The 15,622-nt window shown below is 30.7% G+C and overlaps 1 protein-coding gene across 2 annotated transcripts; it reads left to right on the top strand.

Moving 5' to 3' along the window:
- The first annotated feature begins 423 nt into the window (after positions 1-423).
- On the top strand, positions 424-14,041 carry LOC145968442 (ATP-binding cassette sub-family C member 4-like). Of its 2 annotated transcripts, XM_083093887.1 has the most exons (18): positions 424-951; positions 2,631-2,822; positions 3,301-3,513; positions 4,159-4,269; positions 4,397-4,531; positions 5,003-5,207; positions 5,468-5,690; positions 5,779-6,423; positions 6,495-7,000; positions 7,346-7,627; positions 7,721-7,950; positions 8,239-8,771; positions 9,105-9,335; positions 9,419-9,756; positions 10,050-10,295; positions 10,561-10,869; positions 11,147-11,378; positions 13,955-14,041. In XM_083093887.1, exons 3-17 carry the CDS (start codon positions 3,440-3,442, stop codon positions 11,306-11,308), a joined length of 4,230 nt encoding a protein of 1,409 aa, XP_082950013.1. In that variant the 5' UTR covers positions 424-951; positions 2,631-2,822; positions 3,301-3,439; the 3' UTR covers positions 11,309-11,378; positions 13,955-14,041. The 2 variants fall into 2 exon arrangements, with proteins under 2 accessions (XP_082950013.1, XP_082950014.1); XM_083093888.1 differs by lacking the exons at positions 11,147-11,378; positions 13,955-14,041 and having other exon boundaries at positions 10,050-10,224; positions 10,561-10,681.
- The last annotated feature ends 1,581 nt before the right edge of the window (positions 14,042-15,622 follow it).

The following is a 15,622-nucleotide window of genomic DNA, read 5'->3' as shown; positions in this document are numbered from 1 at the left end:
ATCAAATATAGCTATCATAAATTTTCTGTTATCTGTTATATAGTGGTCAAATGGTCAATAAATTTTCAAATAGTTAATAAATGGTTAATAAATTTTGATCACATTTTGGTCAAATGGTTAATGAATTTTGATTCATTAAAAAATGCAATAATATTTGATAAACAGGTATAACATCTCCCGAATTAAATGATATTATATCTTCTTTAAGAGCGAATAAATTTTTTCCTTTGACAATTATTACAGATTTCACAAAAATACCAAATCAAATAAATTCATAAAACTCTTGTTAATATTAAATAAATTAATTTTACATACATAACTTCAAGGCATAAAATAATTATGAAAACACTGGAAACTAATAGCAATTCCTTTTTCCAAAATTATTTCAAAGCATAAATAATATTTTAATATATTTATTTAGATATTGGAATCGTGAATTGCAAAAACTAAAAAAACTGGAATATACTGTGGGCAAAGATGGGCAGAAAGTGCCATTGAAGAAGAATATTCGTCCGAAACTATACAAGGCACTCTTCGGCGCCTTTTGATTGCCATATGCCGTTATCGGAATCTATATCTTTATCCTGTGAAATATTGATAATACGCACTTATATGTCGAGTTAGATTTTTCTACTTAGATTTATAAAAGATTAGGTTAAAAATTTATGTAAATACAAATATGCAGGAGAATATTAAATTTTAATGTATTCTTGTTTCTAGTCATGCATATTACAAATTTTGATACCGATTCTGCAAGGTTGGATTATCAGTTATTTTATTCAAGAATCAAATTCAACAGACCAAATAGAAAAAAACAAGACAATGATTTATATCGCTTGTTTAGTGATTTGTCTTTTTAGAGCCGCCTTGATATTAACCCATATTACCATAATGTCGCAACAAATCGGCATGAGAATACGCGTTGCCTGTACCTCCCTTATCTGTAGAAAGGTAACGTTATAAATAAATTTTAAGTTTCGATATAATAATCTAAGAATTTCTAGAAAAAGAAATCTGCTCTTCCTAAACAGAAATAGCGTCTCGAGATCAATTTCGATCGTTTTACGATTTTGATTAAAACTTGCGAGACACGTATTTATATCGAAAGTTTAATGAAAAAGATTCATCAATAAATTATTAATATAATGAAATGTTTAACATCGAAAGAAATTGATTTCACTGATGGAAAAATTAATTTAAACGATTTTTTTCGGTTTCTGTAAAAGTGGATTGCATGTATTGAATTTATAATTCTCTCTCTCTCTCTCCCTCTCTCTCTCTCTCTCTCTCTCTCTCTCTCTCTCTCTCTCTCTCTTTCTCTCACATATGCACATATACACAAATATATGCACTTTAAACACACACAAGAATAACATATAAAATTATATTATTAGTACTTATTTACAAATTCATAGATACTTTCCTTTGCATCAAATAAAATATCAATCATTGTCATTAATATGTAATTATTAATACATACAATCTTAAATTAAAACATGTAATAATAAAAAATAAAATAATAAGTCTATCCTTCATTAATAATATCCTATTTGATTTTTGAAATGTATTCGGACCAGTACTCTTGTTTGAATTTTTTCGACATCTATTTCGCAAGTTCTCGTAACATGCGAATGTAAATACAATAAAAAATTATGGCAATAGCGCGTTTATCATCAACAGAAATGACATTACAGTTATTATCTACTCCATTAAGTCTATCCTTCGACTTTGGTCGATAGCGTTCGATATGTCAGATACTGAAATTCCACACATGTGTGTAAAGGAATGACGCCTTTTTTAAATGTCTTTCAAAATGCAATAAAGAAATAGATAGAAAAAAATATTTAAAATAATGTCGCTCGCAATAAAAGTGCCTCGTTATATTTTATTTTTTAATCGTGAATCTATATATATACATTATACAGAAAGTATTATATTAAATAATTATAAAAAAAATAATTTTGTATACTAGTTTTATTAAATTATTAAATTAAAGTAAAGCTTTACGCTAAATTTACTATAATAGCTCAATTTTTTAAATAAATAGTAAATTCATAAACGATGGTTCAAGAGATATAATTATTCCCAATAATAAATCCTGTAATTTTTCTCAAAACTGTTACAGATATTGCGATTGAATCAAACATCTTTAAGTCGAACCGGTGCTGGACAGATTGTGAATCTTCTCAGCAATGATATGAATCGGTTCGATTTATTAACAATATATCTGCATTACATATAGGTTGTGCCTATTCAATAACGTTTTATTTAATAAAAAGTATTTGTGTATCTAAAATATTAAAAAGAAGAAAATAAACATCTTTAAAATATATCTTATGATTTCCTCCTGTAATTAGAATTTCTTAAGCTAATTAATTTTTTACGCAGTATTGCACATTTATTTTGTTATATTTTATAAAATCACTTCTATTTTTATACACTTATCTTACTAATTTTATACACTTCCATTTATACACATTTATCTTACTAATTAATTACGTTGAAAATAAAATGTAGATTTGTTATAAAAATGAGGCATATTTTCCTGCATATTCACTATCTTCTTAAAGACATTATTTTATGTAACAAAAATTATGTGTTGAAATTACTGAGTCTTCTTTATTTACTAGATCATAATCGTGGGATACATAATGTGGCAGAAGGTCGGTGTCTCGATTTTCATTGGCATCGGGTTACTATTGATAATTAGCATACCTATTCAAGGAACTATCAGTTTGCTAAGCCATAATATTAGAGCCATAATCGCGCCATTGACCGATCGACGGATACAGCTGATGAATGAGCTCGTAGCCGGGATACAGGTACTTTTGGAAAATATTTTATTCGCTATTTTATTTTTAAATAATTATATATATTCGTGCGCGTGCGAATAAACGAAAATGATCTGTTCATTATATATTAAGGATGTAAAATAAATCATCATCTATTTAACATTTATGTTCTAATATGTATGTAAATATAAATAAAATTTTTAATTTTATACGAAGTAGATAAATTAATATTACTGATTAAAACAGTCAATATTATTAATTCTTTCAGTGAAATTTTATATATTAATTTATTATTGATTTACAGTGCTATATAATAACTTATAACTACTGTATCAGTGACTTTGTTTACTGTTTTCAATGATAATATACTGATTCATTTTTAGACAGTGTGTATGAATGCATTGTTTTATTCATATAATTTCATAAAAAAACAAACGTTTGACAAATAAAAGAAAAAAAAACGTATTTTGAATGTATTTTAAACATTCTTTAAACGTTTTCTTATCAGAAAAGAAACATATCTCTTAACGTTCTTCAAGTGGACATTTTAACTAATCAAAAACGTTTTCAAGAGTCGGTTATGAAACGTTTCAAAGAAACATTTATGAAACGTTTTTGAAACGAATATCTGCTACCTGGGAAGACTGATGGATTCAACGAAAATCAAATCGAAACCAAATCCAAGAGAAAAGGCGAACATTGTATCGGTATTACTATGGTGGTAAGTCATGCAACTTTTCGAATAAATTGAAAATTATCAGACTCTTCATGAGAGTCCATGAAATTTAAAGCTATTCAATTCGTTTAAATATGTAAAAATTGAAATATTTAATGCGTTTGGATATCTGTATATTTACATATTCAACATTTGATAATAATCATGCGTCAATATTAAGATATTTGTTAATAGCAAGTATTTCCATTAAGATAAATCCATTAATATATTAAAATATTTATCCTAAATGATTGATCTTAATATTAATTATATTAATATTAAGATTCAATCATTTAGGATGACATTTCGAAATAATGTGCAATATACGCGATAGACAATGTTATGTGGCATGTAAAATTGCTTTCTATCACGTGAAATTACACCTTCTCACACAAATTTATTTTGTATTTGAGAATGACTTTGCATTTGTCGAGATAAAACGATAAAGTTAGATTGTCATGTCAGTCGGACATGTTCGTTTTCAAGTTATGTGACCTTCCTAACATAAATTTCTAATCTTTCAATTTTGATTCTTAATTTTATCATTTATTTGTATGATTACATACAACGTATGATTGATTTCTAATTTAACATACCATCTTTGCTATAAAATAACTTAATTAAATCATTTCTTTCATCGAATCATATCAGGTGGACTATCAGTTTATTCAAGACAGGATACAAAAAAATTATAGAATTAGAGGACTTGTTTGATCCTTTGAAAGTCGACCGATCGAATCTACTCGGAGATCGATTAGAAAAGTAAGTATTGAGGTCACATGCCAGGAAAGAGAAGAAGATATTTCGATGATTTTTTGTGCTCCTTCTTTTCTTTCTTCATTAAGATACAGTAATAATAGTAATGCGTAGGATATTGATATATTTTCAGACGATGGAAAATCGAGTTAGAAAAATCGAAAAAATGGAAACGCAATCCGAGTTTGCTGAAGACCATTTTCCGCACATTCGTGTGGGAGTACTTCTTGCTCGGAATGATGCAGATACTCAACGAGTTTGTGATAAGGTATTATCGATTAGATAATAATTAGGTTTTAGTGAAAAAGAACGCATTCGATAGTTAATAATTTGTTGCTTTCCTTAGAGAGGTTTGCTTATATATAAAATTAACGATACTTTGATGACTTTAAAATTATTTCTTTATACGCAGAAAGCCTACATTTCAAATGCACACGTATTTCCATAAAATAATAATATATTGAAGTATAGTGTTATAAAAAATAATTACAAACATTAACAATTATTATAATTAATCAAACCGTATAATTTGAGACAAAATAGTGTTCAATATTGTTCACAATCTCTCTCTCTCTCTCTCTCTCTCTGTCTGATATTATACTACTAGTATATAATATATAAAATTAAAATAAAATATATTATATAATATTAAATATATTATATAATATTAAAATATATTATATATTTATTACTCTGATAGTCATTCAGATTCTAACAGATTATTGTGCGAAATTCGTAGGATGGGCAAGCCGTTGCTGCTGGGTGGTCTCTTACGCTATTTCCGGAAGGACTCGGTTGAAACATACGAGAATGCTCTATGGTACGCGGCTGGAATATGCATAATGTCCGGCATAAGTGTTATAAGCGCCAATCAAACCATTTTCGGTGCTTTTCACGTTGGTGCCAAAGTCCGCGTCGCCGTCTGTTCCGTGGTATACAGAAAGGTGGGTTATGAAGTAATCTTATTTGCTTTGAAGCAATTTATGTAAAATATCTGTCTGAAAATGAAAAAGTATAACGGAATATGAAAGAAGATAAAGTTTCAAAGTCTTCTGCTGATAATATCACAAACTAGCACTCTAGCATTCACTTATGTCATGTATAAAGTAGCGTCAAATGTTTTTGAATCGCATTTTATTCCGCAACATGATCCATCAGCGTTAACTTTTGAATTATGTAACAATATTTTACATTTGTCTCATAGGCTTTGCGTCTGAGCAAGACTGCGCTGGGCGAGACGGCACCAGGGAAAGTGGTCAATCTGGTGGCCAACGATGTCAATAGGTTCGATTTCGTTTCCATTTTTATCCATTACATGTGGTCGGCACCTCTATCCGCCTTGATAGTGGCTTACATCTTGTATCAGAATGTCGGCTATGCTGGTCTCATCGGTATCGCCGCTATCTTCGTGGTTGTGCCGATCCTGTGTAAGTCTTTCGTCCATCATGATTGATTAAAAAATAATTTCTATTTTATAAATCCTTCATAGTTCATCATCTATTCTCATAATTTTAGCTTACACCGGTAAGCTATCGTCCAAATTCCGTCTCCAGACAGCTATTAAAACGGATGAACGAGTTCGGCTTATGGACGAGATTATTTCTGGGGTACAGGTGATCAAAATGTATGCTTGGGAGAAGCCGTTCTGCGCGATGGTCGAGTTGGCGCGCAAGCTCGAACTACGAGTGGTGACCAAGAGCTCGTACATCCGCGGTATCTATATGACCTTAAATCTCTTCACGAATCGGATGGCTCTTTACTGCACTCTCGTCACCATGCTCATGTTCGGCAACGAGCTCACCGTCGACAAGGTCTTCGTCGTTTCGTCCTACTTGAACGTTCTTGCGCAGACTATAACTGGCACGTTTGTGCGCGGCTTCGCCGAGCTGGCCGAATGTATGGTGGCTATACGCAGACTCCAAAGTTTCCTCCTGTTTGACGAGTTCCAGGACAGCAGCATCTCGAAAACGTCCTTCGAATATGTTAATCTTTCTTCAAACCAGCAAACCTACAAACAGGAAGGCAAACAAGATCTGCCTTTTATCGATGATGATGTGGAGGATTATCAAAACTTAAATGAAAATAATGATTACAAAAAGCAGAACGAAACAATGATTGTCGCTAGCGACTTGCTAAAAAATGCCACCAATCTTATCGAGGGTAAGTTTGCGAAATCAAGCGTTTTGTTGATGTATTTGTCGGATTAGCGAATAAGATTTTATTATTTGCAGAAAAAAAGCGATTATCCACGTGCAACGATGACAGTTGTGCCATCAACATGATCAACGTAACTGCCAAGTGGGAGGGTAAACAGTCACAAAATACCTTGGTGGATTTGAATCTGAAGATAAAGAAAGGCAGGCTGTATGCTGTAATCGGCATGGTAGGCAGTGGCAAGAGTTCCCTTTTGTCTGCGATTTTGGGTGAGATCACTCTGACTGAAGGTCAGATCAAGCTCAATGGCAAAATCAGCTATGCCAGCCAGGAAACCTGGGTCTTTGGTGCCTCCATTCGACAAAACATACTCTTTGGACAGTCTTATGAGCGCCACCGATACCAGAAAGTAATTAAAGCTTGCGCTTTGGTGCGTGACTTCAAGCAGTTCCCGCAGGGTGATCAGACTATCGTGAGCGAACGTGGTAACTCATTGTCTGGTGGACAAAAGGCCAGGATCAATTTGGCCAGGGCTCTGTACAGACAATCGGACATCTACCTGTTGGATGATCCTTTAAGCACGGTAAGCAACTTTTAAAAAAGTTTGTAATTTTATCTTTTCGTGTATAATGATTATATATGTAATATGAAATTTACAATCTTTAAAAATGGGCTCTTTATGGCTTTTCTCAATTCTGTAAATTTTAAAAATTAAACTGTAATGATCAAACATAACAATCATAACGATAAGAATAATAATAATAATAATATATGTTATTTTTCTGATTAATTTCTGGTATTTCGATTCTTTCTTTTTGAAAGTGAAGTTTATCAATAAATTAAAGGCATAACAATTTCATGAATAAAATTAATTAAATAATTTTGAATTTTAATACTGTAAGGAATTTTTTACCTGGTAAAATTCTAGGTCGATGCTCACGTCAGCAAACATTTATTTCAAGAATGTATTCAGAGATATTTAGCCGGGAAGACGAGGATCTTGGCAACGCATCAGTTGCAATACATAAAGGGAGTAGACGCCATTATATTGCTTGAACAAGGAAAAGTAAAGTACTTTTCGCATTATCAAGACTTATTGGAGTATCGACCCGAGTACAGAGTACTCGTGGCAGCGGAGAATGAGATCGACGATTCGTCTTTAGAAAGAACTATAAATATAAGACGAAAATTCTCTTCCGCGAGTAATAGAGTAAGTAAAAATATACAGATATACACACAGATAACATTATAATAACATCTAAATAAAAAAGAAAATATATTACTGAACAAATTTATTCGACAGAGTCGTACTCCGGAAGCCAGCATCGGCGGTACAGATGATGAAGAAGAGGACGAAGATGAGGAACAATTAAACGACGGTATAGAAGGGACGTCACGTGGTTTAGTTAAAGGACCTATATTTATCAAGTTCTTTCAAACTGGTGCCAATTTATACATGGCTTCCATTGTTCTATTCCTGTTTATCGTCACGCAATTTATTGTCAGTCTCAGCGACTACTTTTTGCCTTTCTTGTAAGTATCTATAAAAATAAGTCTCTAAAAATGTTAAAAGAAAGTAATTATTTTAATACTAAATCTCTTCACTTCATTTTTCAATGTTTTAAATCCATTTTATTTCTCGATTTTCAAAAATATATAGATCACTTAATACATATTAACTCCTTACGCGCATTTAATATAAATTTAATATACATTTAATATAAATTTTCATTAACATTATAAGCAAACATATTATTTTATCTAACAATAAGTAATTTTTTAGTTTTTTTCTTAAATAATTCTTTTAATTTCTTTTCACAGAATCAATGTGGTAGAAACACAAAAATATCTAGCCAAACTACACAATCAGAATCAAACAGATGATACTTATGAGAATATAACGGGAAATCATTTAGATACTGTCTCGAATGACGAGGATACGTCGAAAATAATGATTTACATCTACATCTATACAGGCATTGTGCTGGGTATTTTTGTTATTGGTATCTCCAGATCGCTGGTCTTTTATAAGACGTGCATGATGTGTAGCCAGCGTCTGCACGACATGATGTTCAGTGCATTAATTCGTACGCGAATGCGATTTTTTGACACTAATCCTAGCGGTAGAATCTTAAACCGGTTCTCCAAGGATATGGGCACTATCGACGAATTGTTACCCAAGGCATGCCTAGATGCCGGACAGATAATTATGTTGATGTTCGGTTCGCTGATGGTCACCTGTATAATTAATCCCATCTTCTTGGTGCCCATCGTGTTCACCAGCATAATATTTTACTGGATTCGCAAGGTTTATCTTAAAACTAGTAAAAATATCAAGCGACTGGAAGGAATGTGTATGTCTGTCTTTCTTCACTTAATCCATTCTCTCTCTTTCTCAAAAATTTATTAAAAAATTTTATTATTTATTATTTACTTTACATCTAATTATTAAATACTTATAAACTCTTATTATTATTCAATTTATATAAAAATCAAAATCTTTTTAATTCGTTGTATTTTATGAAATGCTTTTAAAGTACTTTATTCATTGGATTTAAATTTTTTAATATGAATCCTTTTTAGTTTAGTATTTAGATTTATTCATTTTTAATTTACTTTCCAATGCTTTTATGAGATATTCTTTTGATATTTTTCGAGATCTTATAAGATATTCTTTTGTGTTTCAGCGCGCTCGCCAGTATTTACTCATCTAAATGCTACATTGAACGGTTTGACAACTATCAGAGCGTACTGCGCTCAAGATATACTCAAGCAGGAATTCGACAAATTACAGGATGTACATACATCTACCGTTTATACGTATATCGTGACTAGCACGGCTTTTGGATTCACTCTAGATGTATTTTGTTTCATTTTCATTTTTCTCGTCACCTTCAGTTTTTTGCTATTCAATCAAAGTAAGCATTTTTCTTAATCAAGCTCTGAAATTCATCTTTAAACTGCTCTATTTATAAAAACTTTAATTATTGTTTTATTTCAGCATTTTCTGGTGGCGAAGTTGGATTGGCTATTACCCAGATAATGGGAATGACAGGGGTAATTCAATGGGGAATACGACAGAGTGCCGAGGTAATTAATCAGATGATGGCGGTGGAACGCGTGCTCGAATATATTCAACTTGTGCCAGAGCCGAATTTGAGAGATAAAGGGACATACTTGAAGAAGAAAGACAGGGAGAATCTGGTATTGCCGGACAATGCACCCAAACGCTGGCCTGAAAAAGGTAGCGTCGTGTTCAGGGATGTCTATATGGGTTACGCGGACGAGGATCCGCCTGTTCTTAAGGGTTTCAATATAGTGATTTACCCCGGAGAGAAGGTACGAAGATTTTATGGAAAAATATTTTTTTTCTGAGAAGAAATTCTGTAAAAAAAAATATAATAGTTAAGTGGAAAGAAAGCACGATATTCTTTTTAAAAAACTGCAATATTAATCTTTAATATCAAGTATTTTTCAAAAAATTTTCTAATTTCCTTTTAATCCAAATTTTTGATTGTTACAACGAAATGAAAAGTAAATATGAAAATAATATATATGTATAAAATAATTATATATTAATATAAAAATATTAAAAATAATTAAGAACATTACATTTTACATATTACACGTAGATTGGTATCATGGGAAGAACAGGTGCCGGAAAATCATCTTTGATATCAGCTCTATTTCGATTGACGAAAGTGGAAGGAATCATTGAGATCGATGACATAAACACGGGTTTGATTGCCTTGGAAGATTTGCGACGCAAAATATCTATCATCACTCAAGATCCTGTATTATTCTCAGGTACTCTGAGACGCAATCTGGATCCTTTCGATGAATTCCCCGATAAGGATTTGTGGGAAGCACTTGAAGAGGTTTGATCAACATTTTTAATTTGAAAGTAAAATTGTAATTAACAAGATAATTTTGCAACATTCACAGATATTTCAATTCTGTGTTTCAAAATCTTAAAGTCCCAGAATCTTATAATTTCAAGTTTTATTCAAGTGTTTTTCTAAAATCTTCCCAAAATCCATTCAAACTCTAAGACTCCAAAGTTCCAAAGCACTTTATTGAATAAATACAATTATATTATATTGTGTAATAATATATCTATTTCGCAATGTATATATATTTCAGGTTGAGTTGAAAGATGCGGTCGGCATTAACGGGAATAGAAAGGGTTTAGAAAGTCGCGTGTTTGACAGAGGTAGCAATTACAGTGTCGGTCAGAGACAATTAGTATGCTTAGCGCGAGCTATTCTGAGAAACAATCGTATATTGATGCTGGATGAAGCGACCGCGAATGTCGATCCTCACACCGATGCGCTGATTCAACGCACCATTAGAAAGAAGTTTGCGACTTGCACAATGCTTACGGTGGCGCATCGATTAAACACCATAATGGATAGCGATAAGGTTCTAGTGATGGATAAGGGTCGTATGGTTGTAAGTATAACTTATTACCTGGAAAATATATTGCATTTATCCAATTTCTTTACGAAACCGAAATCTTAGGGCACTTTATATTTCAAGTTTTTCATTATATTGTTTTATACTACAGTGCTAAATATATAATCCATCTATTCGTGCATGACAATCGTAATGTATTTAATTTTAAATATTTGATTATAATTAATAATAATATGATTTATTCTCTAATAATCGGACTGAAAGATGGATGTAATTATAAAATTATAATTTATGGTGGCAATTTCTCTGACAGGAATATGATCACCCTCATATGTTACTGCAAAACAGCTACAGTCAATTCACTTCGTTAGTAAGAGAAACCGGTCCAGGCATGTGTGATGAACTCATCAAGGTAGCTAAGCAATCGTATTTAAACAAATATGCACTGAGAAAAAAATCTGGTTGCATTAATTAGAATTCTGGTAGATTCAACCAGTATGTCTGTTAGAAAATGGACGAACCAGAATTCTTGTAGGAATTACCAGGTGAATTTGATTAATTTCTTCCTGTTAAATTTACCAAATTTTCTGGTTAATAATACTAAACTCGCCAGCACCAAGTCGTCTAAAATTTTTTCCTTCTAATCTCAAAAGTCTATTTAATATTCTGAATTTCAACAAGATTATTGGATAAATTCAATCCAAATTATTGAATAAATTATTTTAAATTCAGTTTGTTAAAAATTAAACTGATAAACAGTGATGCAAGAAGAAGATGCAGCTCAAACACACACAATCACAGAGCTAGCGTCTTTTTTCTGGCACTACTGCTCGTAAGAGATAAAAAAATATACTTTGGATTTAATGTTAATATTAGTTCTTTATATACATTTCATGGCAAATATTGTATACGAGTTAAGTTAAGAGTGGCTCGCCGCCTAGTGGCAAGCAAAGAAATTAATGTAACAAGAAATTTTATAGATCCAGAAAATACTAACCAAATCCTTATAGTAAAATCTATTAAACGTTCTAGTTATAAAAAATCGAGTCTTATCATGATAACTAGAAATTCTTGTTTGATTTAACCAAAATGCCTTCAATCATATACGTCTTGTTGGTACAATCAAACGATTTTTCTCAGTGTGGTGAAATATGACGAAGCATAGGTGAATCTTTTAAGAATAAATCTTTGTTAATTGAATTTTTTTTGTGTCCCCGCTTTTCATACTCTCGAGGTAAAAGTACATGTCATTTAACGTCTATGATATATCTGTAAAACAGAAAGAACGGAAAGAATATATATAAAAAATACATACGTTATTATTTGTATGCAGACGAATTTCACTTATATTTCTACAAGCTTAAAAGAATATATTGTATGTTTTTCTTCGGAACATTCTTATATAGACACGATTCTTGTCCAGAGTATTATAATGTGCGATGTTAATATGTATCTAGAACGTTTATAGGAAATCATATTTTTGTATATCATTTACCTAATGATCGTTTTGTTAAATTATTCTCGCCAGAATGTCAAGTTCTTCCACATAATGAGTCATAGTACTATTATATTTTCCTATTCTAAGCTTTATTACTTATACACTTTTAGAAATCATAAATATCTTTAAATCTCTTATAGTAAAGTGTATCAACTTAGCCTCTATCAACTTAAAATGAATTGAGTCAATGAAATAAAACAAATCTTATTTTTTGAAAAGTAGGATTATATATTTAAGATAATATTTACACACTGTAAACATTTGATCATTACTTTAATATTCAGCATATGTTTACTTCGAATCAAAAAATATCTCGTTTGACGATTGAAATTGCAATATAATATCGCGATGTGAATTTAACAATTTAAACAAATTTATTTTATAACGAAGTCAATAATATATTTATCGAAAATATTTGATATTTATCGAAAATAATAGTTAAAATATAATTATAATTATATAGAATTTTCAAATTATATCGATTTCTCTCTCAACTTATGATGTTTTCTCAGCAAAGATTGCATGCCGGTTCTAATGAAAGATTTATAATTTGCAAATAATGTATCATTACTTTAATTATAATTAACGAATAAAACACGAATAAATATTCCGAATTAAACTCAGATACTTAACGAAACATTATACTTAATTTTGTTACTTGTTGTAACATGTAACTTTCATATGTATCTTATCATATTTAGGCATAGAGGCAAAAAAGGAGCTCAATATTTTTGTAATTGCATTTATTGATGCAACTATCTATATTACCATAATGAAAGTATCGATTTAATATTAACAATTTAATATTAACAAGTATTGAAGAAAGTCTACGAGTAATGTAATGAGATATATAATATATTATATTGTTATAGCTTTTATATATTATAGCTATACACACACACACACACACACACACACACACACACAAACACAAATATATATACAGGGTGTATCTGAAATGATGCACTAAACTTTAGGAGCGTATTCTAGAGGTCAAAATAAGACTTTTTTCTCTTACGAACATGGGTCCTCAAATGAACCCCTCTCCGAGCTAAAATTCGAAAATGTGTGAAATTGACCAAACACTCGCAACGCAAATTTATTTATTTCTCAAGAGAGGATGATAGGTAACGTCAAAACCTTTTTTTTTCTGAAATACAGCCAATTTTTAATTTTTGCTCCAAACTTTAGGGGCCTCTAGCTCGTAGGGGGGTTTATTTGCGGACCCATGTTCATAGGAAAAAAAAGTCTTATTTTGACCTCTAGAATACGTTTCTAAAGTTTAGTGCATTATTTCAGATACACCCTGTATATATGTATAATAAACAGTCAATATTTTGATTTATATCGTAATTAGAGTCTCCGAAGAGCGCTGAAATAAAATTAAATAATTAAATAATAAAGTGTAATATAAAATTTTGATACTTTCATAAGCTTTTAATATCTGCACAATATTTTTTCTTCTTTTACACTGTGAGAAAACTTTTAATATTAAGACAATAAGATTTTTAAAACATTTCTTAAGAGAGATGATTAGATAGATAGATAAGAAAGAGATGATTTGATAGAGAAAAAGAAGGAGAATTCGTATATTTACTAATTATATCATAAATATACAAATAGGAATTTGGCACTCCGTACGAATTATTACATGACAAACTGAATGGCTACTTTAAGCAAATGGTGGAGAAGACGGGCAATCAAATGGCATAGAATCTTTTGGAACAGGCAAGAAATGCTTGTCTGAAAAATAAAAATAATCGGAATTTGGATCTATCAACGCAAAATTCCGGCGAGAGTGATATTATAATCACAGAACAATCCAAACTATAGATTTGCTTATACTAATGATACACATAATAGTATTTTGTGTTCAATGAAAATAACTTTGCAATTGTTGTGTGATATAATACAATGTAATAAATTATAAAGTATAACATAATTATTATAAAATATTATTATTAACGGATTTTACATAATTGCAAACTGTATTTTCATTCTTAATTACTATGCATTTTTATCCAACGTATCCTCTTCTTTAAATTCACGGATTATGACCTGTTACATTATCTTTAAAGTTGTAGAGATTTGTCGTGCTTCTTCCTTCCTGTGGTAGCCATCGGAATACCTTCTGCGGTCATTTTTTCCAGGCAATCTCACATTCTTAAGAGATGTTCAAAATCACTCAAGCTTCTTCTTTACTCTTTTGATCACTTTTTGCTTCCACTTCATTCAAACATATTAATATATAATAATCATAACTACGGTATCTCTCTTAGTCTTTTTCTTCCCCTTCGACCTGTCTGGCATGGGTGACCCTACCAGTAACTATACGGCCAGTATTTATAATCCAGTCTTATATTTAAGATCGTCTTAAGTAAGTTGGAAAATGTTATACAACTATTTTAATAACTGAACGAAATCTTAAAACGCGATCTAAGATTATACTTAAAATGATCTTAAATATAAGAACAATCTATATGAATATCGGCGCACATTACCGCCGGCATAGCTCTCAGGTTCATGAGAGTACGCAAACCTCCTCACCCGGCAAATGCCTTCGTTAAGACGGAGATACATCGAGAAGAAAAAATTTTTTTTAATTTTATTTTTATTTTCTTTCAATACAGAGTTTAATACAAAAGTTAATGTAAAATATAATTTGAAATAATACAAAATAATTTATTACATGGAATAATTTATTACACGAAAATGTCTCAAAAATATACGTATAATATAAAATTTGCTAAAAATTTTTACATAGTCTAGACAAGACTGATTAGTGATAATTAATTACGCGGCATTTATTATTAATAATCGATATGCAGTAATAGAATTTAATAAGTTTTATGTAACGTAAATGATCGTGATTAAAAGAATCATTAATAAAATTATTGGTCATTTCTTCGATTACATATCCTATCTCGCGTATGATTAGCTAATTAAGATAAAATGAGCTTTATAAGCTTTAAAATATAATTAAAAATTGCGTTATCACCACGTTTAATAGTGAATAACGGAACGAATGATTTTATCAAAGTCCCTCTAATAATCGATGTAATAGTAGAGTTTAATAAGATTTATATAATATAAACAATGGTGATTAAAACAGCAATTAATAAAATTATCGATCGTCTTTTAAATTATAGAAAAAAATATTTGCACTTCTGGCGCATTTTGCGCGGACTATTAAAGACTGAAAAGATAGATAAAGCTTCGATGTAAGTTAAACATTAAATTACAAGATAAATCGCGATTTAAATTCACGAGAAATCGCGACGAATAAATAAG

The sequence above is a fragment of the Camponotus vicinus genome, unplaced genomic scaffold (assembly GCF_025532165.1).
Source record: "Camponotus vicinus isolate PSW18456_S1 unplaced genomic scaffold, iyCamVici1.0 SCAF_3, whole genome shotgun sequence".
Classification (NCBI taxonomy): domain Eukaryota; kingdom Metazoa; phylum Arthropoda; class Insecta; order Hymenoptera; family Formicidae; genus Camponotus; species Camponotus vicinus.
The sequence above is the reverse complement of the archived record's forward strand: the minus strand, read 5'-3'. Positions and strand labels throughout refer to the sequence as shown.